General features: G+C 43.3%; 2 protein-coding genes and 1 pseudogene across 2 annotated transcripts; all 3 read left to right on the top strand.

Moving 5' to 3' along the window:
* The first annotated feature begins 1662 nt into the window (after window positions 1–1662).
* LOC147160691 (solute carrier family 22 member 4-like) lies at window positions 1663–10214 on the top strand (annotated as a pseudogene).
* A 1617-nt stretch (window positions 10215–11831) lies between these two features.
* Window positions 11832–17530, top strand: LOC147160690 (solute carrier family 22 member 4-like). Its single transcript, XM_086097786.1, has 12 exons — window positions 11832–12038; window positions 12374–12556; window positions 12805–12908; window positions 12995–13149; window positions 13289–13460; window positions 13956–14081; window positions 14372–14375; window positions 16088–16182; window positions 16254–16468; window positions 16630–16812; window positions 16913–17048; window positions 17326–17530. The coding sequence occupies exons 1-12, from the start codon at window positions 11832–11834 to the stop codon at window positions 17393–17395; spliced, it is 1650 nt and encodes a 549-aa protein (XP_085953912.1). The 3' UTR covers window positions 17396–17530.
* A 191-nt stretch (window positions 17531–17721) lies between these two features.
* On the top strand, window positions 17722–23486 carry LOC147160689 (solute carrier family 22 member 4-like). The gene is made up of 12 exons (XM_086097785.1): window positions 17722–17999; window positions 18337–18519; window positions 18769–18872; window positions 18959–19113; window positions 19253–19424; window positions 19920–20045; window positions 20347–20350; window positions 22032–22126; window positions 22198–22412; window positions 22574–22756; window positions 22857–22992; window positions 23270–23486. The coding sequence occupies exons 1-12, from the start codon at window positions 17793–17795 to the stop codon at window positions 23337–23339; spliced, it is 1650 nt and encodes a 549-aa protein (XP_085953911.1). The 5' UTR covers window positions 17722–17792; the 3' UTR covers window positions 23340–23486.
* The last annotated feature ends 1011 nt before the right edge of the window (window positions 23487–24497 follow it).

Genomic DNA, 24497 nt, shown 5'->3' with positions numbered 1-24497 from the left:
ATCCGGTAACCCTTTTATTCAATATATATTATGGTCTAAGGATTCTTCGTAGCGCGACGAGATTCGCTACTTCATCCCGTTTAAAAAAAGCTTCATCTCTACAGGCTGCATTTTCGTCACTTCTAAATGCACCACCCCACGACGTGTTTAGTTCAATATCGTCGGAATTATCCCAACTCTCTAACGACATCAAACTACAACTTGTTCACACAGATCTCATTTAAAATTTAGACAATTTGGAAGACGAAAAACCAGTTGCAGCGGACCCAAACAGACAGAACCTCCCTACGTGGATAAAACTCTCCACTTACCGTACATTATTTATTTAGGCCTAGAAGTTCCGCCCATCCGTGAACGCCGCAGCTTGTTCTACGTCAGAATACCACCATCCGTTAGAATTCAGCGGAGGAGACCATTCGTTATAATTCAGCGTCGGGGACACCATTTGTTAGAGTAGATACAATTTTAAGTATTGTACTCTTTGCGTGTTCAATTAACTGAATGGTGAGATTCTGGTGAAGAAGTCCCTTTGCAAAGGTATTATAATTATCAGAAGCTTCTGATGACAACAATTGACGACACTGAAGCCGTGTTCCATCAGATTGTGTGTCGTCTACTCCGGCACATCATTATTTATTGAAAAGTGGGTGAATACGAAAAGTCTCCTCCTTCAGCAAGTTCCCAGGAATACAAATCAGATTAGAGAAAAACAATACATCAGCCTGTGCCTCCCCTCTTCCGACCGGCAGAGACCGGCCCCAGACTAAAACTCCCTTCAAGATAGCAAATGGAATAAACCCGTTGCCCTTCTTCTGAGAGTGAGACAGATAATACAATTCTATTCATTGAGCCATACTGCTATAACTAAATCCAAAACGGCTAAAATATAAATTGAAACTGAAAAACAATGTTAATAACTTAACAGTAGCAAGCCTCGAGTCCACGAACCGCGTCTGCCGCACCTTCAAGTTCATTCTGTCAAGAGGGCTTTGTTTGGTGGAGGACCCAGTCGCAGGGAAGCAGGGCAAGGAGGCGAAGGTGAAGTGCAAAAAGGGGATTTTAATTTCTACAAAACAAAAAGCGAGATCCAAATTGCAAGGAAAAACCAAACATGGGGGGGGGGGGACAACAAGGCAAAAACGGGCAGCATGACATGAGGAAAAGACAATGAACCAACACAGACGGAGGGGAGACAGGAGACTAATAAATACACAGACGCTAGTAATGACACAACAAGACACACTTGGGGGCAAAACACAAGTGGCTGAGGGCACTGATTGGTTCACACGAGGAAGGGCAGGATTACACACTTAACAAGACCAAGTGAGAACACACAAGGAAAACGGAACCCAAACATGACACGTGTAAAAAATGAAAAAAAATGAAAAAGTCCTGACATTGGTCTTAAAGCGCTCATATGTGAGTGTTTATTCACTAAAATTCCGTAGCCAATTACAGTCGTATTTTCATTTATTTACATGCAATAGGGGTAATATGTATTTTGTGTGTTGATTTAGGGATTGCACATCTTGTTTTTTATTAATTTTTTTAACACTGAAATCTTTGAGTACATATTTACTTTGTATCCTGTTGAAATATTTTACACATTTACAACTGTGCCTTTGGATATTTTCCCAGAAGAAGTTCCACTTCCCATGTACCATGCAGCACTATGATAGCAGCGTGGCCTTCCTGGTTACGTGGGGTCGTTTCCAGCTGATGGTTTTCTTCCTGCCCTGCTCCACCATCTTGCCCAACGGTACGGGCACCTTCTCACTGGTGTTCATCACCGACACACCCCAGCACCGATGCCAGATCCCCGAGGCCAACCTCACCCTGGAGTGGCGAGTGGCTGCGGTCCCTCTTGAGGTACAACTACTACACTCTGCATTCACTGTAAAAAATAAAATAAACTGAGAAAATGTAGTTGCAGAAGTGTGCACACCCTCTTATAACTTCAACTTTTTTAGTAGGCTACTCCTGGCTTTTTTTGGGGGGACTGATGTTTCGGATACAAAACTGAATTAGGCACAGCCTATCCACACACAACTAGCCGTATTGCATGAACGTCCACCTCTCTGCATTAATACAAAATGTCTTGAGTTTGTGTCCTTTGTAGGTGATAGACGGGGAGCCGCAGCCAAGCCGCTGCTGTCGCTACCGGTTCGACGTGCTCCGCAACCTCTCCGCCGGTGGGCTGCTGCCAGGCCGCGATGTCAACCTGAGCAGCCTGGAGCAGGAGGACTGTGCTGATGGATGGGTCTACGGCACGGAAGTCTACATGTCCACTGTGGTTTCCGAGGTCATTTTTAAAAAAAAATTTTTGCACAAGGTGACTAACACGGGTGGCACGATGGATGACTGGTAACCGCGTCTGCCTCCCAGTGCAGAGGACGTGAGATCGAGTCCAGGCTTCGGCCTTCCTGGGTGGAGTTTGCATGTTCTTCCCGTGCTTGCGTGGGTTTTCTCCGGGTACTCCGGTTTCCTCCCACATTCCAAAGACATGCATGGCAGGTTAATTGAACACTCCAAATTGTCCATAGGTGTGATTGTGTGTGTGGATGGTTGTTCGTCTCTGTGTGCCTTGCAAATGGCTGGCAACCAGTTCAGGGTGTACCTCGCCTACTGCCCGAAGCCAGCTGGGATAGGCTCTAGCTCAAAATAAACGACTGTATTCAAAACATATGTTAAATGCAGTGTTGGGAACGTTACTTTAAAAAAGTAATTTGTTAGGCTATAGTTACTCGTTACTTGCTTAAGAAGTAATTTAATTACTTCATAATAAAAGTAACTCGTTACCAGGCAAATAAGTAACTATTTTCATTACTTAATTTTTTTTTATATCAAATAAATTTGATTTTTATATATAGATATATTATACAATAATTCAAATTATGTGCAGGCTATACAGGGTGTTTTATATTTGTGAATATTCGTCACACAAATGCCTCACTCCATAATGACATATCATATAATAATAATAATTCATTAAATTTAGAAGCGCCTTTCAAGACCCTCAAGGATGCTGTTCAACAGTTCCCAAAAAATGAATTTAAACAATAAATTCTACAGAATTGTGACTAAAAAACTAATAAAATATCAAGAAAAGAGCAGTGTGGTTATAGTGTGTATAGGCAATCTTACAGTTTTTCTCCATAGGTTTGGCACATTTCTTGAAACTGAGATGACATTTTCAAAATACCATGTACAAATCCCAAAACCACCGTACAATTGGTGTCAACTGAATGGCATTTCTCATTGCTTTTATCAAATTGCCAATGTCTTAGTACATGTCTCAATTGCCTGAGTGGATCTGTGCAAATAGCTGTGTACATTACATTTAGCCTACAGTTAGCACAATGTGCCCACATTTAGCACATTTTCCAAATGAATAGATCTTGCTGATCAAACGGGATTAGTTTTTTTTTTTTTAGTCGAATGGTTGTCCCCTCCAAAACATGTCAGCAGTATTTCAGTGTGTAAATCATAAATATGCTAAATCATCTGTTCAATTGTCAAAATTAGTCCAGCATATCACTGGGGATCAGTGTAGAGGATGGTTGAGACATTCACACCGGGTTTTTTTTCTTCACTGAAAAGTTCAAATCTGCAAATTAAAAAAGGTCAGACAAGGGCCATGTTTGATAAAAAAATTGGCGTACAAATAAATAGACATAACTTCTGTTTTGACAGCAGCAGGAGCTGCAGCTAAGTTAAGAAACTGTAGGTACTCATTCTAATAAAGCAAGTTAAAAAACAACAACCTGTTGACGTTACACAGATACAGTAAAGTTAGCTTAACAACAACCACATGTTAGCGAGATACTTACCTCTACCTCGTATTTTCGGTGAAGCCTGTACTTTGCCTTTCAGACTTCCACCTGCCAGGACAAAAACATTTTCAACTCTGTTTGAGTTGTAAGAGTCCAAACCCTTTTGATAGACTTTGGGAAGTCGGCAAAATAAAATAAAAATCATCGGGTAACCGGTTCCATTGTTTTGACATTAGCGGGTAGCACACGCTGAAGCAACTTAAACACTAGCCATCCCCATGAGGATGAAGGCCAAGACGGGGAAGGTGACGATAGTGACTGCACAGTAAATTCTGTAGAGTAAATTGGACTCTATTTTGAGTGGGACCAAATAGACTCCGTTTTGGAGTAATATTTACATGCAGAAGAGAGTAAAATAAAGAATGGGAAAAAACAAAAGCAAAAGTCACTCAAGGGTTTTGGAACCTTCAAGTTGGGAGACGGCCGCAGTACCGCCTGAGCTACGCCACTTCTACTGTTTGCTTAGCGCCAAGATTTTTTTGGTCTTGAAGTTATGAAGATTCAAGCTGGCACGAACGATATACTAGCATACAGCAGGGCGTCGATCGGTTGTCTCCCAAGCTGAAGGTCGTGAGTTTGTTCCTCAACCCTTGAGTGAGTTCTTTATTTTACTCTCTTCCAAGTCTAAATATTACTACTAAAATAATCATAAATCATATTTATAACCAAAAACAGATTTTATTTTAAAAGTCACTGTAGCTACTCGGCAGGAGTGACATTGTCAATTATGCACTTCCAGTATGACTTGGTGTGCAGTCAAAGTTGGAAGCAACCATTTACCGCCACCATTTTCTTCCTGGGGATCCTGGTCGGGTCCTTTATTTCCGGAGTGATTTCTGACAGGTACTTGCAGAGGACAAACTATTCACAGGATATAGGTACCAGGTGACTGTTTGCGACTTGAGTATTTTTTGTTTGTTTTTCTAGGTTTGGCCGTAAACCAGTTAGTTCTGTTTGCCAGTTTAACCATTCAGATCGTCTTCATGCTGCTGCAGATCGCCGCACCGTCATGGGAGGTGTTCTGTTTGCTTCTCTTCTGCAACGGTCTGGGCTATATCGCCAACTACATGTCCTGCTACGTGCTGGGTATATTATTTTACAATAACGTCATCTTGTGCTGAACAAGCATACTGTAGTAAAAATTCACACCTTGGAGTCGAGTCAGCAGTCAGCGTGCTGGACTTTAAAGCCTGAGTAGGTGTTGCTCGAGCCGGGCACGAATGTTATAGTAGTTCATTTACAGCCCCATAGAATTTGTTGTTGTTGTACATAAATCATTTCAGAAAGGCAATTGGATGAAAACAAAGACTGAGGTGCTATCAGCTAAACATACCCAGGATTAAAAAGTCAGCTGGATGTTGAGAACGGTCAGCTAAAGTATGAAAAGCCGACATCACTACCTAGCTTGTAGCGATGGTGTTTTTTCCCCCCCTATGACAGCGTGTCAGTCAGCTCGCAAGTGTATACTAACAACTCCCAATACAGCTAATATTTACCTTGTGTATCAAATGATAGAATAGCTAATAAAACCACAAGTGAAAGATGCTAGCGGCATATGATAACTTGTCACAGCATTCCGAAGCGACATCACGACCTAGCTTCTAGGGATGGTGTTGCAATTTTCCTACAGCAGCGTGTCAGCCAGCTCTATTGCATATAACACCTCAAAACACGGCTAATATTTTTGTACCAAATGGTGCATAACAATATCTAATAAAACCACGAGTGTCATTACTAAGAAAATCAATTTGTCGCAGTATTCTGAAGTGACATTACCTAGCTTCTAGCATCGGTGTTGCTAATTTGCTATGGCGGCTTGTCACCTAGCTCTATAGTGGCCATTTACTAACACCTCAAATCATGACTAATATTTACATTGGGTACAATAAAATAATGTCATTACTATGAAAATCCATAAATATTACTTTAATTTGTGTTTCCCTCTTCTTCTTTTTTTGCTTGCTATTTTTGTCGAGGGGGTTGAGTTTCACATCTAAGGAGGTCCAGATTCGTGTTAAAAGTCTGTACGCACCTTGCTTGTGAACGCACAAATCTGAGGGCTAAGGAGTGAAACAAAAGATAAGGGGTAGTACTGGGATTGACTCTTTTTCTTGAATTAACCTATGGACAATTCCTAGCTTACGTCACAAGTCAAAATGGCGGTCTTGCTCTCCGCTCAGTGAAAGTAATTGGATTTTGGATTGTTGTAATTTGATTTGTGAGGATTATTTTGATTTCAAAATGTGATGAAATGTCGTTTGACTACTTTAACAATCTGCCTGTTTTGTATGCTTGTAACAGGCAATAGCATTAGCTACTAATAATAGAAAAGCTCGGAATTTAACAAACATGTTTGACAAAAGGGACATGAGTGGAAGCCAGACTTTATTTTCACATTATCTGTCTTTTATGTGGAAGATGATACAAGTCAATATTTGGAAAAATGGCTGGGCATTGTTGGGTTTTGTATCAGGGGAAATAAAGTCAAAACCAGAAATTACTTTCACCTTTAGGTCCAAAAAGTATGAAAACCTTTTATGATGCAATAAATCCAATGAGCTACTTTTGCTGGTTTAGGCACAAAAATCCTCACAGGCAACGCTCGGGTGGCGTACTCGTCGACAGGCGTGTGTCTGGGGTTCGCCTTTGGCTACATGATCTTGCCGCTCTTTGCCTTCTTCCTCCGGAACTGGAGGATGCTGCTGCTGGCGCTGGCGCTGCCAGGTTTCTTCTTCTTGCCCCTGTGGTAGTAAGCACAAAGATGTCACAGGCAATCTTGTCATGTAATGGACTACAAATACTTCCTTACTCTAATTTTAATCTTCACCAGTCAGTACTTTGCTTTTCTATCAATATCGCTTTTATGTCATGTTGAAAAATGTAACGAGTAGAGACTAAACAACTAGAGTAAAATGTCCCTTTGTCACTTTGTGTGTGTATCTGTGTGTGGGTGTGTATCAGGATCATCCCAGAATCTCCCATGTGGTTGCTGTCTCAGGGCCGAGTGACTGAGGCCGAGGCCATTGTGAGAAAAGCCGCCAAGATGAACCGAGTGATTGCACCAGAGAAGATCTTTGGCGATTCCAAGTTTCATGCAAGTTTGTGTTTGTAAACATCAATGAGGAGACCAGGGGTCCATTTCACAAGGCAGGTTCAACAAACACTCAGACTAACCCTGAACAGCGAGTTGACCTACACTGAGATAGGAAACGCTGCGTTTTCGATTCCAGGACAGCTGATTTGAATTAGTTTGATCAACGCAGAGTAGTTTTAACTGGAGTTACCAACACACTAAAAAGACCTTGGCACCTGGGAAACAGTTTTTTTACCCCCTCTCAACTGGAAATCTTAATGTGATCATATGGCGAATTTGAACAAAAAGAAAGTGCAACACCGCAGCAGCACACCATAGAGGGAGGCGACGTTGGAGAACGTTGCTGCAATTGTCAATGCGTCAATTTAAATGTAGTCCTTTGCAATCACAATAATATTACAGGGGAAACCTGTTGAAGGGTAGCTCATTAAATTATTTCTTTTAGGTGCAATCCTGCAGGGGAGAAGTGCACTTGACTTAAGATGAAATATAAAAACATTATTCAAACGGGTATAAGGGAAAAAAACGGAGCGCAACACACAATATATGCTGTGTGAGGACGGATTAAGTTGTGTATGTGTTATTTCTGATGAAATAACAAAAGGTTCCACTGTACTGCGTTTAACAATCAGCTTTTATTTTCATGATAAAAGTGGACTTTATACTATAGACTATAGGCATATTTACGTAAAAACTCGCAGCAGCGGACTGAATGAAGAAATCAAATGTCTGTGTGTGGCTGAAAGGAGGCAGGGACAGAGAAAAACTCAAGGTTCATTGTGATAAACCTGCAACCGACCAGGTTAAAGTTCATGGACTCTGTTACTAGGGTAACTGACTGAGAGCCTAAATGACCTATTTTTCTCGTTTCAGTTACTTCCCTTTCTGAAACGGAAGACGCAGTTTCCCACATTTCAGGGTTTTTTGACTCGGGGTTCTCACTAAACCTGCTTTGTGAAATGGATTCCAGATAAGTACCACAATGACAAAAAAACCCCGGCTGATTGCTTGAAAGATGCTTGCAGCAGGTGGAAGGGAAGCTGGCAGCTTCCAGGATAATGCAAGGACAGCGGATTAGAGCAATGACATCAAACAACAACAACAACAGCTAAGCAGTAAGAAGATGGTAGTGGCAGGTGGAATAATTGCTAGTTGCTAACCAGTGAAATGAAGGAATTAATTAATTATAACTGTTTGATTTATAATATTACTATTTAGAAGTGGACAAAATTGCTTTAATTTACTCAGTATGTCTCTGTGGAGGAATTTAAGGTGATGTGTTAAATAGAATACTTTGTCTTTACAAAACCAGTTGAGCAAGAGGGTTTTTTTCTCTTCACAGTACTGAGAGCAGAGCGAATGTGTTAATTAGATCTCTGTTTAAACTAGGCGTCAGCAGGTCTGCTTTGGAAAAACAACTCAAATTATTATCTTGATCTCTGCATAACATCATTGTAGGAGGGGGAAGTTTGGTGAGTGTATTGATGTATCATGTGACTGTCTGGGAAGGAGAAGAACGGCTGAGGATTGGACGAAGAAGACGGGGAGGGGTTTGAAGAATCACGAAATTATATTGGTGACTTGCTCAGAGGAGGAAGGGCACACATGCGGGGGAAAATGGCGGCGTTTGGCTGCAACTCCATGTGTCCATAAGCTTATGTAAAATAAATCCTGATTTCACCGATCTCATTGTCTGAGTTTGATAATCAACATTGTGAACACGTGAAAAACAAAAAATGTTTTTCTAACACCAGGCTAAGGGCGAGCAGCTACAAGGGAACAACCAAATGAGCAGATGAGAATCACAATGAAAATTGTTGTTGTTTTTTAAGTTGCATGTTGAAAGGTGGTAGTGGCTACTGGCTAGTGGTTAAACTCATGTCTAATTCAGGGTTTTGTTTTGGAAAATTGTGGCCAGCATGTGTAGAATACATGCAATCAAGGACAGTTAGCTAAATGCTAATAATCGTTGTACGTTGTAGGCAGATGAGGAGAGGCCAGTAGAGCGTTATACTGTTTTGGACCTTATGAGGAAAAGAACCATCGCCATGACGACCATCCTTCTGTGCTGGGTGTGGTGAGTTGACACCCATCACGGAAGTACCACCACCATAGCCAAGCATTGACGGCGACCTGTCACGTTGGCAGGTTCGCGTTGAGCATCTGCTACTACGGCCTGTCCCTCAACACGTCGCAGCTCCACGCGGATCCGTACATCAGCTGCTTCCTGTCCGCCGTGGTGGAGGTGCCGGCGTACATGAGCTGCAGTCTGGCCATTCGACACTTGCCACGACGCCTTGTCGTGGTGGCTATCTTCCTCATCGTGGCCCTGGCGCTCTTCTCCATCCAGTTGGTGCCTCAGAGTGAGCGGCACACCGAAGCCGAATTGAGCTCCAAATAAGTTGGGATATGTTCCCTATCCTCGCGAATAGCGGGGGTCTATTGTAGTTCAAAGCCAGTACTGCTCCTTCAGCCTTCTTGTGTTCCCTCTTGCTTGGATTGTTGTCGTTGACCTTCCCCTCAGGTATCCTGGGACTGGCGGTGGCTTTGGAGATGTTGGGTAAGTTTGCCGCCACGGCTGGAACGTCTCTGCTGTTCGCTTTCACGGCTGAGCTGTACCCGACGGGTCTGAGGAACACGGCATCCGGGATTTGCCTCATGGTCTCGCGAACAGGAAGCTGCATTGCGCCCTTTCTTATACAGATGAGTAAGCTCTTTTTGGGGGGACATTGGGGGGTCCAAACGTGAGTTTGACTTAATTGTGTTGATGACTTTGTCACCACTTTGGTGTTGTTGCCACAAAGACGTTTATTTCAAATATCTGCCATATATCGCCTTGGGGACTCTGCCTATGCTGTCTGTCCTGGCCACACTCTTTCTACCGGAGAGTTTTGGGTACCCACTTCCCGAGACCCTTCAACAGATTCAAAAGAGGAAAAGGTGGGAGGTCTTAGTTTTTATGCAGTCTCGGCATCCTAAACACAAAACATTTGACATAATATAAAACATTGTGTACATATTCGGTAAAGAAAAATATCTGTCCAATCACATAAACATACTGTAAATGTCAACAGGCCCTTCAGTTGGCATATACACGCCAACATCAGTCTGTCCATTCGCATACATACAATGTAAACATTATGCATTTCCTTTTTTAAAAAGTGAATACTAGGTTACACGAACATTGAGACAGCTATGTTTATTTCCCTAACTGCAGAGTGACCTGTTCGTACATCTGTGGACAAAAAAACTCCAAATCCATGAAGGTCGTCGAAAGCGAGCTGTGAATGCAATTATCACCCTGTGGATTTTACCACAATAATTGTACAACTGTATTGTGTAATATATCGTAATGATAAATTGGACATAGATATACGTATACAGTTAATCTAATTTACACTGGATGACAACTTGTTTGTTTATTTCAATGTACATAGAGGAATAAAAGACATAAAAACGTACAAGCCATCTGGTTTTAGTAAAAAAAGAAAAAAAGAAAAAAGAAGTAAAATGTTATGAACAGCATTGGTGACAAATGTCAGTCCAACCCTGGAAACTGTCAGCAACGCAGAACAAAGTACCCCCAACTTCTGAAGCACCGCCACAGGATCCTCTGAGGGACACTGGTGAATGCCTTTTCCAAGTCCACTCTCATGCATCCTCCAGAACCCTGCTAAGGGTGTAGACTTGGTCCACTGTTCTATTTGAGATTCGACTTCCCAACAGACCCTCATCTCCAGCACCCCCAATTACAGTAGACCTTACCAGGGAGGCCGAGGAGTGTGATACCGATGTATTTGGAACACCCCGGCCCCTCCGGTCCCTTCTTAAAAAGGGGGCCACTATCTCACTCTCAATCTCATACCAGAGGCACTGTCCTCAATTGTCAATTTGATGTTGCAGCAGAGGGCATGTCTACCAAGAAAACCCCACAACATCCAGAGCTTTTTGGCGCTCCATGTGGACCTCATTTACCCTAGGGCCCTGCCACCAAGGATTATTTTAACCACTTTGGCGGCTTCAACCCCAGAGATGACAGAGCCTGTCTCGGATTCTTCAGACTCTGCTTCTTCATTGGAAATTATGTTGGTGGACTGAAGAAGACTTCGAAGTATTCTCTCCACCATCTCACAACATCAAGGTCAGCACAGTACTGTTGATAGTGGACTGCTTCCCCTCCTTAGATGCCGTATAGTAGACCAGTTTCCTCAAAGTTGTTCAAACTCCAAAGCCACAATGAACTCGGAAGGTTGACACGCTCAAATTTCACAATAGGCTACGTTTATTTTTTCCAGCCCAGGTCGGAGTATCTAGTAAGTCTACTCCTGGGAACGTGGGGTCGCTTCCAGGTGTTGGTTTTTTTCCTGCTCTGTTCCACAGCCTTGCCCAATGGGATGGGCGCCTTCTCGTTTGTGTTCCTCACCGACACGCCCCAGCACCGATGCCGGATCCCTGAGGCCAATCTTAGTCAGGAGTGGCGGCAGGCTGCGGTCCCTCTGGAGGTACACTACTACTCTGGTTATCTCCCCAAAAAAGAAACTATGAGATGTTTAGGGTGTTGTAGAAATGGTCCTCTCAATGCTTACAGTGAATATAAAATGTCTACACACTGTATTATACTAGCTAGATCGCTACAGTATCTAGCAAGCGGGCTAGCTAGCTCTCAGGTATATATTTTTTGTACCTATTGACACCTGACAGTGGTGATAAGAACCACACAAAACTGTGATCCATGGACTTGAAACATTCACAATAAACTCCACCTCTACTAAACAAGGGGTGGAGGCTGGGTTGGATCCTCCCATTTTGGAGGTCGATTGTCTGTTGTGGGCAGTCCATCTTCCATTTTACTTGATCTTACATGTTACCAACTAGGCGTGTGGATTTGTTTTCGGACACAGACCATGCAGCACTATGATAGCAGCGTGGCCTTCCTGGGAACGTGGGGTCGCTTCCAGCTGTTGGTTTTTTTCCTGCTCTGTTCCACAGCCTTGCCTAATGGGATGGGCGCCTTCTCGTTTGTGTTCCTCACTGACACGCCCCAGCACCGATGCCGGATCCCTGAGGCCAATCTTAGTCAGGAGTGGCGGCAGGCTGCGGTCCCTCTGGAGGTACACTAGTACTCTGGTTATCGCCCCAAAAAAGAAACTATGAGATGTTTAGGGTGTTGTAGAAATGGTCCTCTCAATGCTTACAGTGAATATAAAATGTCTACACACTCCTCCCTGTGCAAAGACCATGTTTTTGTCATATATAAAATTAAAACGGATCGTATGAAATCAGTCGTGGTGATCTCAGTGTTCTTCCCTGATGCTGTTTCAGATACAAAAAGAAAGTAGGCATATTAATTTTCCACGCCTAGCCGTATTGCATTTCATTTCATTGCGTTTATCTCTCAGCATTTACAAAAAAAAAAATGTCATGAGGTTTTCACATACCTCCCAAGGTGACGGACGGGGAACCCCAGCTGTGCGGCTGTCGCCGCTACCGTTTGGACGTGCTCCGCAACCTCTCAGCCGATGGGCTGCTGCCAGTCCGAGACGTCAACCTCAGCAGCCTGGAGCAGGAGGACTGCGCCGATGGTTGGGTCTATGACACTGATGTCTACCAGTCCACCGTGGTCTCTCAGGTTGTTTTTTTTTTGCTCAGGATGAATGCATGACGATAACAATATTTTTATTTCTTAATTCAAAGCATTCTTCAGACTACGCTCATTTTGGATCAGTGTTATTTTCTATATTTCTATATTGTCAATTTAAAAATGTTTTTTTCCCAAGCTACTTTTAATAAAGTTTTTGGAAGTGTGGACAGCCAGACGATTGATACTTGATGACTTTAATGCCTTGGCGGAAGTGATATTGTGATTGTCATTTCCAGTATGACTTGGTGTGCAGTCAGCATTGGAAGCAACCATTGACCGCCACCATTTTCTTCCTGGGTGTCCTGGTGGCATCCTTCATCTCTGGAGTGATCTCTGACAGGTAACTGCTGGGGTTTAAGAATTTGCATAAACTGCTCAGTTAGTGGTTGCGAACTTGCAACTGAATGTTTTGGTATCTTTCTCTAGGTTTGGCCGTAGGCCCGTTCTGTTCGCCACTATGATTATTCAGGGCGTGTTCACGCTACTGCAGATTGCCGCGCCGTCCTGGGAGGTGTTCTGCTTCTTTCTCTTCTGCAACGGTCTGGGCAGTATCTCCAACTACTTGTCCTGCTATGTGCTGGGTATATTATTTTTCAGTGCAACTTCTTAAGCACAATCCAGTGGGGGAAGAAAAAACAATTTCTCTGATAGATCCAAAAGGTCAGAGAACTCTTGCTTTACTCTACACATAACTCAAACAAGTTGTTTTTCCTGGTGCAGGCACAGAAATCCTCACGGGCAACGCTCGGGTGATTTACTCGTCAATGGGTGTGACTATAGGGTTTGCCTTGGGCTACATGATGCTGCCGCTCTTTGCCTACTTCTTCCGGAGCTGGAAAACACTCCTGCTGGCCATGGGCCTACTGTGTTTCGTCAACATCCCCCTGTGGTGGTAGGCACAAGGATTTTACAGGCAGTCTTGTAATATTACAAATATCACTATTGAGATTTTTTTTTTAAATGTGTATTTAGAATTTTTTTTTCTACTTGATTTTACAGGGTCTTCACATAGTTTTAAAAGGGCTTTTGATACTAAGTAGAGCAAATATAGTTTTACTCTGTTATTATTGTAGGTGACTAACTTCTTCCAAAGTTATTTTCTATTTAGATACAACTAGATACATTCACTTAAGTATCACCTTAAGGTATTGCATACAAAATTGGCTACAGCAGTGGTGTCCAAACTCGTTTGTTTCCCTGCTCCAACGTGCCTGTTTGCAATAAACAAGGTCGTTATCAGGCTTATGCAGAGCTTGCTGATGAACTTCAGGTGTGTTGGAGAAGGTAAGCATCCGGACTCTGGCCCTCGAGGACCGAGTTTGGACACCACCGGGTTACAGCCTAGGGACAATATTGACTTGCTGTTTTGGCAATGTTTGTGAGACAGGATCCTCCCAGAGTCTCCCATGTGGCTGCTGTCTCAAGGCCGAGTAACGGAAGCCGAGGCCATCGTGAGAAAAGCTGCCCAGATGAACAGAGTGGTCGCACCAGAGAAGATCTTTGGTGATTCCAAGTTGCAAGCAAGTTTGACTTTTGTGTCAATGTGCTCGCTAGCCACTCACGTTGGTGGGATAGTTGCTAGCCTAGCAGGCTAAGGACTAGCAACCACCAGGACACACCATGGACAAGAGCGGATAAGAACCCCAATTCAAACAAAAAAACACATACCTGATAGAGGCAGGCAAGCTCGTTGATAGCGGATAGCAGCTAAGAGCTAGCTGCCGCCAAGATACACAAAGCGGGTAAGAATCTCAATGGCAAAAACAAAAAAACACCTGAACCAGAGATGATAGTGGTAGGCAGGAGTGTTGCTAATGAGGCCACTTCCATAAGGTAAAAAATAGGGCATATTTAAAAAAATTAACAAGTGTTCCCTCTCTATAACGCGGTTCACTTTTTATGGCCGCTGATTTTATTTTTAGTGCAATTTATTTTTACAGTAATGTTTCCATTTTATAAAATTTATGAAGGTTTGAACATTGAAAATGTTTAAACGAGAGAAATGTGAGAACATCTAAATGCCTCGATGAGAAAAGTGTATAAACTGTGTGGTGAGTTTTAGAGCCTTAAAACATTTTCCATTTATTGTGAGTATTTTTTGGAACCTAACCCCAGCGGACAATGAGGGGAACACTGTTTATCAGACTCACGGTGTATTTTCATCAACAAAGTTTTGCATGGTTTATAGATCATGTTTGTGCACTAGTCTGTACTAGTACTACTGTACTCATTTACAGCACCATGTTTTTAACCCATTAAGCCCGGGAGCGTGTGATCGCGCTTCTACCGTTAAAGCCGGGAGAGAGGATAAGTAATTTGGATTTGTTTTGACCAATTCTTGATCTCTTAACCGATTAAATTCATCAGAATATGCACGAGAGAGTGACGTGGGCCTCGTAACATGTCCTGGAATTTTATTCAAGCATTTATGGTTGATGCAGATTCGCTGGAGTTATGAAATAAATGACGCGATTGACGACGGCACGGGACGATTTTGATTCAGTGTAACGAGTCGACAGTGACATACTGTTAAGAAATATGTTTGTAGACAATGAGGATGTTGAAATTTTGAGGGCCTTGTAACGGAATGGACGACGAATTGATCCCCCGATGTTATTACAACTGCACTCCAGTGTTGAAGGTAAATATATATGGAGTTATGTACCCGCAGATGCGACATTTGTTTGTTAATTAAAAAACAAAACATTGAAGGTTTATAATATTAAACTTAGGTTTTTGTGAGTGCCACAGTTTTTTGTTTTTGGAATTATGTATCTATCTGCTTCAGGAGCTGAGATATTAATTATTTTTTATATTGCCACAAAACATAACTTATTTTGAATAACTAATGACAAGGAAAAAATGTCTTCAATGATGGTGCTGCTCGCCTCTTGCTTTAAGCTTCTCCGCACCGCGTGACTGCTCACGTCGACATCACACCGGCAAAGCGTGCAGAAACCGTGAAACCAGTCTCGACTGCTTTTGGCTCGGAAATTGTGCTCTTTTGTCCATTTAATATTAAAAGATGTCCAGCGTTTTGGCATTTTTGCTAGCGCTGCCTTTTCTCTGCTGTCAAAGAAGGCAGCGAGGAAATGGCGGATAGTCAGATAGCCACACGTGGAGATTTGTTTACATTTATTGAACCAATGATATACGAGATTTTTAACTGAAGCCATTCTTGGCCAATACAGACCAGTTGTGACAAACGGCTGTGGGGCTGATGTTGGGTCAGGACTGTCCGGCCTAAATCCAGACGTCTGGCCACCGTAGTTGCTAATGTCTAACTAGTAGGAGCTACCAAGCTAATCCAAGTCGGAGAGCGTATAAAAACCACAATAAAAATAAATAAATAATGTTAACAGCAATAGAGAGAGTTAGGCTAAGGGCAAGCTGCTACCAGGGCAAAGAAGGAATCGAGCGTAAGAACCACAATGATAAAAAACAAAGTAATAAAAAGATGCTAGCGGTAGACGGTAGCAGCTAAAATTGTTTCTAATTAAAGCCTTCATTTTGTTGTAGGCAAACGAGGAGAGGCCAGTAGAGCGCTACACTGTTTTGGACCTTATGAGGAAAAGAACCATCGCCATGACGACCATCCTTCTGTGCTGGGTGTGGTGAGTTGACACCCATCACGGTAGCACCACCACCATAGCCAAGCATTGACGGCGACCTGTCACGTTGGCAGGTTCGCGTTGAGCATCTGCTACTACGGCCTGTCCCTCAACACGTCGCAGCTCCACGCAAATCCGTACATCAGCTGCTTCCTGTCCGCCGTGGTGGAGGTGCCGGCCTACCTGAGCTGCAGTCTGGCCATTCGACACTTGCCACGACGCCTCGCCGTGGTGGCTATCTTCCTCATCATGGCCCTGGCGCTCTTCTCCATCCAGTTGGTGCCTCAGAGTGAGCGGCACACCGAAGCCGAATTGAGCTCCAAATAAGTTGGGATATGTTCCCTATCCTCGCGAATAGCGGGGGTCTATTGTAGTTCAAAGCCAGTACTGCTCCTTCAGCCTTCTTGTGTTCCATCTTGCTTGGATTGTTGTCGTTGACCTTCCCCTCAGGTATCCTGGGACTGGCGGTGGCTTTGGAGATGTTGGGTAAGTTTGCCGCCACGGCTGGAACGTCTCTGCTGTTCGCTTTCACGGCTGAGCTGTACCCGACGGGTCTGAGGAACACGGCATCCGGGATTTGCCTCATGGTCTCGCGAACAGGAAGCTGCATTGCGCCCTTTCTTATACAGATGAGTAAGCTCTTTTTGGGGGGACATTGGGGGGTCCAAACGTGAGTTTGACTTAATTGTGTTGATGATGACTTTGTCATCACTTTGGTGTTGTTGCCACACAGACGTTTATTTCAAATATCTGCCATATATCGCCTTGGGGACTCTGGCTATGCTGTCTGTCCTGGCCACACTCTTTCTACCGGAGAGTTTTGGGTGCCCACTTCCCGAGACCCTTCAACAGATTCAAAAGAGGAAAAGGTGGGAGGTCTTAGTTTTTATGCAGTCTCTGCATCCTAAACACAAAACATTTGACATAATATAAAACATTGTGTACATACTCAGTAAAGAAAAATATCTGTCCAATCACATAAACATACTGTAAATGTCAACAGGCCCTTCAGTTGGCATATACACGCCAACATCAGTCTGTCCATTCGCATACATACAATGTAAACATTATGCATTTCCTTTTTTAAAAAGTGAATACTAGGTTGCACGAACATTGAGACAGCTATGTTTATTTCCCTAACTGCAGAGTGACCTGTTCGTACATCTGTGGACAAAAAAACTCCAAATCCATGAAGGTCGTCGAAAGCGAGCTGTGAATGCAATTATCACCCTGTGGATTTTACCACAAGAATTGTACAACTGTATTGTGTAATATATCGTAATGATAAATTGGACATAGATATACGTATACAGTTAATCTAATTTACACTGGATGACAACTTGTTTGTTTATTTCAATGTACATAGAGGAATAAAAGACATAAAAACGTACAAGCCATCTGATTTTAGTAAAAAAATAAAATAAAATAAAAAAGAAGTAAAATGTTATGAACAGCATTGGTGACACTCCACTTCTACTAAACAAGGGGTGGAGGCTGGGTTGGATCCTCCCATTTTGGAGGTCGATTGTCTGTTGTGGGCAGTCCATCTTCCATTTTACGTGATCTTACATGTTACCAACTAGGCGTGTGGATTTGTTTTTCGGACACAGACCATGCAGCACTATGATAGCAGCGTGGCCTTCCTGGGAACGTGGGGTCGCTTCCAGCTGTTGGTTTTTTTCCTGCTCTGTTCCACAGCCTTGCCTAATGGGATGGGCGCCTTCTCGTTTGTGTTCCTCACTGACACGCCCCAGCACCGATGCCGGATCCCTGAGGCCAATCTTAGTCAGGAGTGGCGGCAGGCTGCGGTCCCTCTGGAGGTACACTACTACTCTGGTTATCTCCCCAAAAAAGAAACTATGAGATGTTTAGGGTGTTGTAGAAATGGTCCTCTCAATGCTTACAGTGAATATAAAATGTCTACACACTCCTCCCTGTGCAAAGACCATGTTTTTGTCATATATAAAATTAAAACGGATCGTATGAAATCAGTCGTGGTGATCTCAGTGTTCTTCCCTGATGCTGTTTCAGATACAAAAAGGAAGTAGGCATATTCATTTCCCACGCCTAGCCGTATTGCATTTCATTTCATTGCGTTTATCTCTCAGCATTTACAAAAAAAAAAAAATGTCATGAGGTTTTCACATACCTCCCAAGGTGACGGACGGGGAACCCCAGCTGTGCGGCTGTCGCCGCTACCGTTTGGACGTGCTCCGCAACCTCTCAGCCGATGGGCTGCTGCCAGTCCGCGACGTCAACCTCAGCAGCCTGGAGCAGGAGGACTGCGCCGATGGTTGGGTCTATGACACTGATGTCTACCAGTCCACCGTGGTCTCTCAGGTTGTTGTTTTTTTTGCTCAGGATGAATGCATGACGATAACAATATTTTTATTTCTTAATTCAAAGCATTCTTCAGACTACGCTCATTTTGGATCAGTGTTATTTTCTATATTTCTATATTGTCAATTTAAAAATGTTTTTTTCCCAAGCTACTTTTAATAAAGTTTTTGGAAGTGTGGACAGCCAGACGGTTGATACTTGATGACTTTAATGCCTTGGCGGAAGTGATATTGTGATTGTCATTTCCAGTATGACTTGGTGTGCAGTCAGCATTGGAAGCAACCATTGACCGCCACCATTTTCTTCCTGGGTGTCCTGGTGGCATCCTTCATCTCTGGAGTGATCTCTGACAGGTAACTGCTGGGGTTTAAGAATTTGCATAAACTGCGCAGTTAGTGGTTGCGAACTTGCAACTGAATGTTTTGGTATCTTTCTCTAGGTTTGGCCGTAGGCCCGTTCTGTTCGCCACTATGATTATTCAGGGCGTGTTCACGCTACTGCAGATTGCCGCGCCGTCCTGGGAGGTGTTCTGCTTCTTTCTCTTCTGCAACGGTCTGGGCAGTATCTCCAACTACTTGTCCTGCTATGTGCTGGGTATATTATTTTTCAGTGCAACTTCTTAAGCACAATCCAGTGGGGGAAGAAAAAACAATTTCTCTGATAGATCCAAAAGGTCAGAGAACTCTTGCTTTACTCTACACATAACTCAAACAAGTTGTTTTTCCTGGTGCAGGCACAGAAATCCTCACGGGCAACGCTCGGGTGATTTACTCGTCAATGGGTGTGTCTATAGGGTTTGCCTTGGGCTACATGATGCTGCCGCTCTTTGCCTACTTCCTCCGGAGCTGGAAAACACTCCTGCTGGCCATGGGCCTACTGTGTTTCATCAACATCCCCCTGTGGTGGTAGGCACAAGGATTTTACAGGCAGTCTTGTAATATTACAAATATCACTATTGAGATTTTTTTTTTTAAATGTGTATTTAGAAACTTTTTTCTGCTTGATTTTACAGGGTCTTCACATAGTTTTAAAAGGGCTTTTGATACTAAGTAGAGCAAATATAGTTTTACTCTGTTATTATTGTAGGTGACTAACTTCTTCCAAAGTTATTTTCTATTTAGATACAACTAGATACATTCACTCAAGTATCACCTTAAGGTATTTCGTACAAAATTGGCTACAGCAGTGGTGTCCAAACTCGTTTGTTTCCCTGCTCCAACGCGTCTGTTTGCAATAAACAAGGTCGTTATCAGGCTTATGCAAAGCTTACTGATGAACTTCAGGTGTGTTGGAGAAGGTAAGCGTCCGGACTCTGGCCCTCGAGGACCGAGTTTGGACACCACCGGGTTACAGCCTAGGGACAATATTGACTTGCTGTTTTGGCAATGTTTGTGAGACAGGATCCTCCCAGAGTCTCCCATGTGGCTGCTGTCTCAAGGCCGAGTAACGGAAGCCGAGGCCATCGTGAGAAAAGCTGCCCAGATGAACCGAGTGGTCGCACCAGAGAAGATCTTTGGTGATTCCAAGTTGCAAGCAAGTTTGACTTTTGTGTCAATGTGCTCGCTAGCCACTCACGTTGGTGGGGTAGTTGCTAGCCTAGCAGGCTAAGGACTAGCAACCACCAGGACACACCATGGACAAGAGCGGATAAGAACCACAATTCAAACAAAAAACCACATACCTGATAAAGGCAGGCAAGCTCGTTGATAGCGGATAGCAGCTAAGAGCTAGCTGCCGCCAAGATACACAAAGGACAGCGGATAAGAATCCCAATGGCAAGAAAACAAACAAAAAAACACCTGAACCAGAGATGATAGTGGTAGGCAGGAGTGTTGCTAATGAGGCCACTTCCATAAGGTAAAAAATAGGGCATATTTTTAAAAATTAACAAGTGTTCCCTCTCTATAACGCGGTTCACTTTTCATGGCCGCTGATTTTATTTTTACAGTAATGTTTCCATTTTATAAAATTTATGAAGGTTTGAACATTGAGAATGTTTAAACGAGAGAAATGTGAGAACATGTAAATGCCTCGATGAGAAAAGTGTATAAACTGTGTGGTGAGTTTTAGAGCCTTAAAACATTTTTCATTTATTGTGAGTATTTTTTGGAACCTAACCCCAGCGGACAACGAGGGGAACACTGTTGATCAGACTCACGGTGTATTTTCATCAACAAAGTTTTGCATGGTTTATAGATCATGTTTGTGTACTAGTACTACTGTACTCGTTTACAGTACCATGTTTTTAACCCATTAAGCCCGGGAGCGTGTGATCGTGCTTCTACCGTTAAAGCCGGGAGAGAAGATAAGTCATTTGGATTTGTTTTGACCAATTCTTGATCTCTTAACCGATTAAATTTATCAGAATATGCACGAGAGAGTGACGTGGGCCTCGTAGCATGTCCTGGAATTTTATTCAAGCATTTATGGTTGATGCAGATTCGCTGGAGTTATGAAATAAATGACGCGATTGACGACGGCACGGGAGGATTTTGATTCAGTGTAACGAGTCGACAGTGGCATACTGTTAAGAAATATGTTTGTAGACAATGAGGATGTTGAAATTTTGACGGCCTTGTAATGGAATGGACGACGAATTGATCCCCCGATGTTATTACAACTGCACTCCAGTGTTGAAGGTAAATATATATGGAGTTATGTACCCGCAGATGTGACATTTGAAAAAACAAAACATTGAAGGTTTATAATATTAAACTTAGGTTTTTGTGAGTTCCACAGTTTTTTGTTTTTGGAATTATGTATCTATCTGCTTCAGGAGCTGAGATATTAATTATTTTTTATATTGCCACAAAAACAACTTATTTTGAATAACAAATGACAAGGACAAAATGTCTTCAGTGATGACGCACCTGCTGCTCGCCTCTTGCTTTAAGCTTCTCCGCACCGCGTGACTGCTCACGTCGACATCACACCGGCAAAGTGTGCAGAAACCGTGAAACCAGTCTCGACTGCTTTTGGCTAGGAAATTGTGCTCTTTTGTCCATTTAATATTAAAAGATGTCCGGCGTTTTGGCATTTTTGCTAGCGCTGCCTTTTCTCTGCTGTCAAAGAAGGCGGCGAGGAAATGGCGGATAGTCAGATAGCCACACGTGGAGATTTGTTTACATTTATTGAACCAATGATATACGAGATTTTTAACTGAAGCCATTCTTGGCCAATACAGACCAGTTGTGACAAACGGCGGTGGGGCTGATGTTGGGTCAGGACTGTCCGGCCTAAATCCAGACGTCTGGCCACCGTAGTTGCTAATGTCTAACTAGTAGGAGCTACCAAGCTAATCCAAGTCGGAGAGCGTATAAAAACCACAATAAAAATAAATAAATAATGTTAACAGCAATAGAGAGAGTTAGGCTAAGGGCAAGCTGCTACCAGGGCAAAGAAGGAATCGAGCGTAAGAACCACAATGATAAAAAACAAAGTAATAAAAAGATGCTAGCGGTAGACGGTAGCAGCTAAAATTGTTTCTAATTAAAGCCTTCATTTTGTTGTAGGCAAACGAGGAGAGGCCAGTAGAGCGCTACACTGGTTTGGACCTTATGAGGAAAAGAACCATCGCCATGACGACCATCCTTCTGTGCTGGGTGTGGTGAGTTGACACCCATCACGGTAGCACCACCACCATAGCCAAGCATTGACGGCGACCTGTCACGTTGGCAGGTTCGCGTTGAGCATCTGCTACTACGGCCTGTCCCTCAACACGTCGCAGCTCCACGCAAATCCGTACATCAGCTGCTTCCTGTCCGCTGTGGTGGAGGTGCCGGCGTACATGAGCTGCAGTCTGGCCATTCGACACTTGCCACGACGCCTCGCCGTGGTGGCTATCTTCCTCATCATGGCCCTGGCGCTCTTCTCCATCCAGTTGGTGCCTCAGAGTGAGCGGCACACCGAAGCCGAATTGAGCTCCAAATAAGTTGGGATATGTTCCCTATCCTCGCGAATAGCGGGGGTCTATTGTAGTTCAAAGCCAGTACTGCTCCTTCAGCCTTCTTGTGTTCCATCTTGCTTGGATTGTTGTCGTTGACCTTCCCCTCAGGTATCCTGGGACTGGCGGTGGCTTTGGAGATGTTGGGTAAGTTTGCCGCCACGGCTGGAACGTCTCTGCTGTACGCTTTCACGGCTGAGCTGTACCCGACGGGTCTGAGGAACACGGCATCCGGGATTTGCCTCATGGTCTCGCGAATAGGAAGCTGCATTGCTCCCTTTCTTATACAGATGAGTAAGTTCTTTTTGGGGGGACATTGGGGGGTCCAAACGTGAGTTTGACTTAATTGTGTTGATGATGACTTTGTCATCACTTTGGTGTTGTTGCCACACAGACGTTTATTTCAAATATCTGCCATATATCGCCTTGGGGACTCTGGCTATGCTGTCTGTCCTGGCCACACTCTTTCTACCGGAGAGTTTTGGGTGCCCACTTCCCGAGACCCTTCAACAGATTCAAAAGAGGAAAAGGTGGGAGGTCTTAGTTTTTATGCAGTCTCTGCATCCTAAACACAAAACATTTGACATAATATAAAACATTGTGTACATACTCAGTAAAGAAAAATATCTGTCCAATCACATAAACATACTGTAAATGTCAACAGGCCCTTCAGTTGGCATATACACGCCAACATCAGTCTGTCCATTCGCATACATACAATGTAAACATTATGCATTTCCTTTTTTAAAAAGTGAATACTAGGTTGCACGAACATTGAGACTGCTATGTTTATTTCCCTAACTGCAGAGTGACCTGTTCGTACATCTGTGGACAAAAAAACTCCAAATCCATGAAGGTCGTCGAAAGCGAGCTGTGAATGCAATTATCACCCTGTGGATTTTACCACAAGAATTGTACAACTGTATTGTGTAATATATCGTAATGATAAATTGGACATAGATATACGTATACAGTTAATCTAATTTACACTGGATGACAACTTGTTTGTTTATTTCAATGTACATAGAGGAATAAAAGACATAAAAACGTACAAGCCATCTGATTTTAGTAAAAAAAAAAAAAAGAAGTAAAATGTTATGAACAGCATTGGTGACAAATGTCAGTCCAACCCTGGAAACTGTCAGCAACGCAGAACAAACTCTCACACCAGTTGTGCGGCGACCAAACAGCCCATATCAGGTGGTCCAGTACCCCCAACTCCTGGAGCACCGCCACAGGATCCTCTGAGAGACACTGGTGAATGCCTTTTCCAAGTCCACTCTCATGCATCCTCCAGAACCCTGCTAAGGGTGTAGACTTGGTCCACTGTTCTATTTGAGATTCGACTTCCCAACAGACCCTCATCTCCAGCACCCCCAATTACAGTAGACCTTACCAGGGAGGCCGAGGAGTGTGATACCGATGTATTTGGAACACCCCCGCCCCTCCGGTCCCTTCTTAAAAAGGGGGCCACTATCTCACTCTCAATCTCAAACCAGAGGCACTGTCCTCCATTGTCAATTTGATGTTGCAGCAGAGGGCATGTCTACCATGAAAACCCCACAACATCCAGAGCTTTTTGGCGCTCCATGTGGACCTCATTTACCCTAGGGCCCTGCCACCAAGGATTATTTTAACCACTTTGGCGGCATCAACCCCAGAGATGACAGAGCCTGTCTCGGATTCCTCAGACTCTGCTTCTTCATTGGAAATTATGTTGGTGGAACTGAAGAAGACTTCGAAGTATTCTTACAACATCAAGGTCAGCACAGTAATGTTGATAGTGGACTGCTACCCCTCCATAGATGCCGTATAGTAGACCAGTTTCCTCAAAGCTCTCCAAAAGTTGTTCAAACTCCAAAGCCACAATGAACTCGTAAGGTTGACTCAAATTTCACAATAGGCTACGTTTATTTTTTCCAGCCCAGGTCGGAGTATCTAGCAAGTCTATTGTATTATACTAGCTAGATCGCTACAGTATATAGCAAGCGGGCTAGCTAGCTCTCCAGCTATATTTTTTTGTACCTATTGACAC

The sequence above is a fragment of the Leptonotus elevatus genome, chromosome 16 (assembly GCF_054856555.1).
Source record: "Leptonotus elevatus isolate MCC_2025b chromosome 16, RoL_Lele_1.0, whole genome shotgun sequence".
Lineage (NCBI taxonomy): Eukaryota > Metazoa > Chordata > Actinopteri > Syngnathiformes > Syngnathidae > Leptonotus > Leptonotus elevatus.
Note: the sequence above shows the minus strand (reverse complement) of the source record. Positions and strands in the feature narration are given on the sequence as shown.

Excerpts from the sequence above, each read along its gene's own strand:
- LOC147160689 (XM_086097785.1), top strand. The coding sequence starts at position 17,793 with ATGCAGCACTATGATAGCAGCGTGGCCTTCCTGGGAACGTGGGGTCGC. Across the intron at positions 22,127-22,197 it reads ATCCTTCTGTGCTGGGTGTG|GTTCGCGTTGAGCATCTGCT; the intron begins GTGAGTTGACAC and ends TCACGTTGGCAG. Across the intron at positions 22,413-22,573 it reads CATCCAGTTGGTGCCTCAGA|GTATCCTGGGACTGGCGGTG; the intron begins GTGAGCGGCACA and ends CCTTCCCCTCAG.
- LOC147160690 (XM_086097786.1), top strand. The coding sequence starts at position 11,832 with ATGCAGCACTATGATAGCAGCGTGGCCTTCCTGGGAACGTGGGGTCGC. Across the intron at positions 12,557-12,804 it reads AGTCCACCGTGGTCTCTCAG|TATGACTTGGTGTGCAGTCA; the intron begins GTTGTTTTTTTT and ends TGTCATTTCCAG. Across the intron at positions 13,461-13,955 it reads GTCAACATCCCCCTGTGGTG|GATCCTCCCAGAGTCTCCCA; the intron begins GTAGGCACAAGG and ends TTTGTGAGACAG.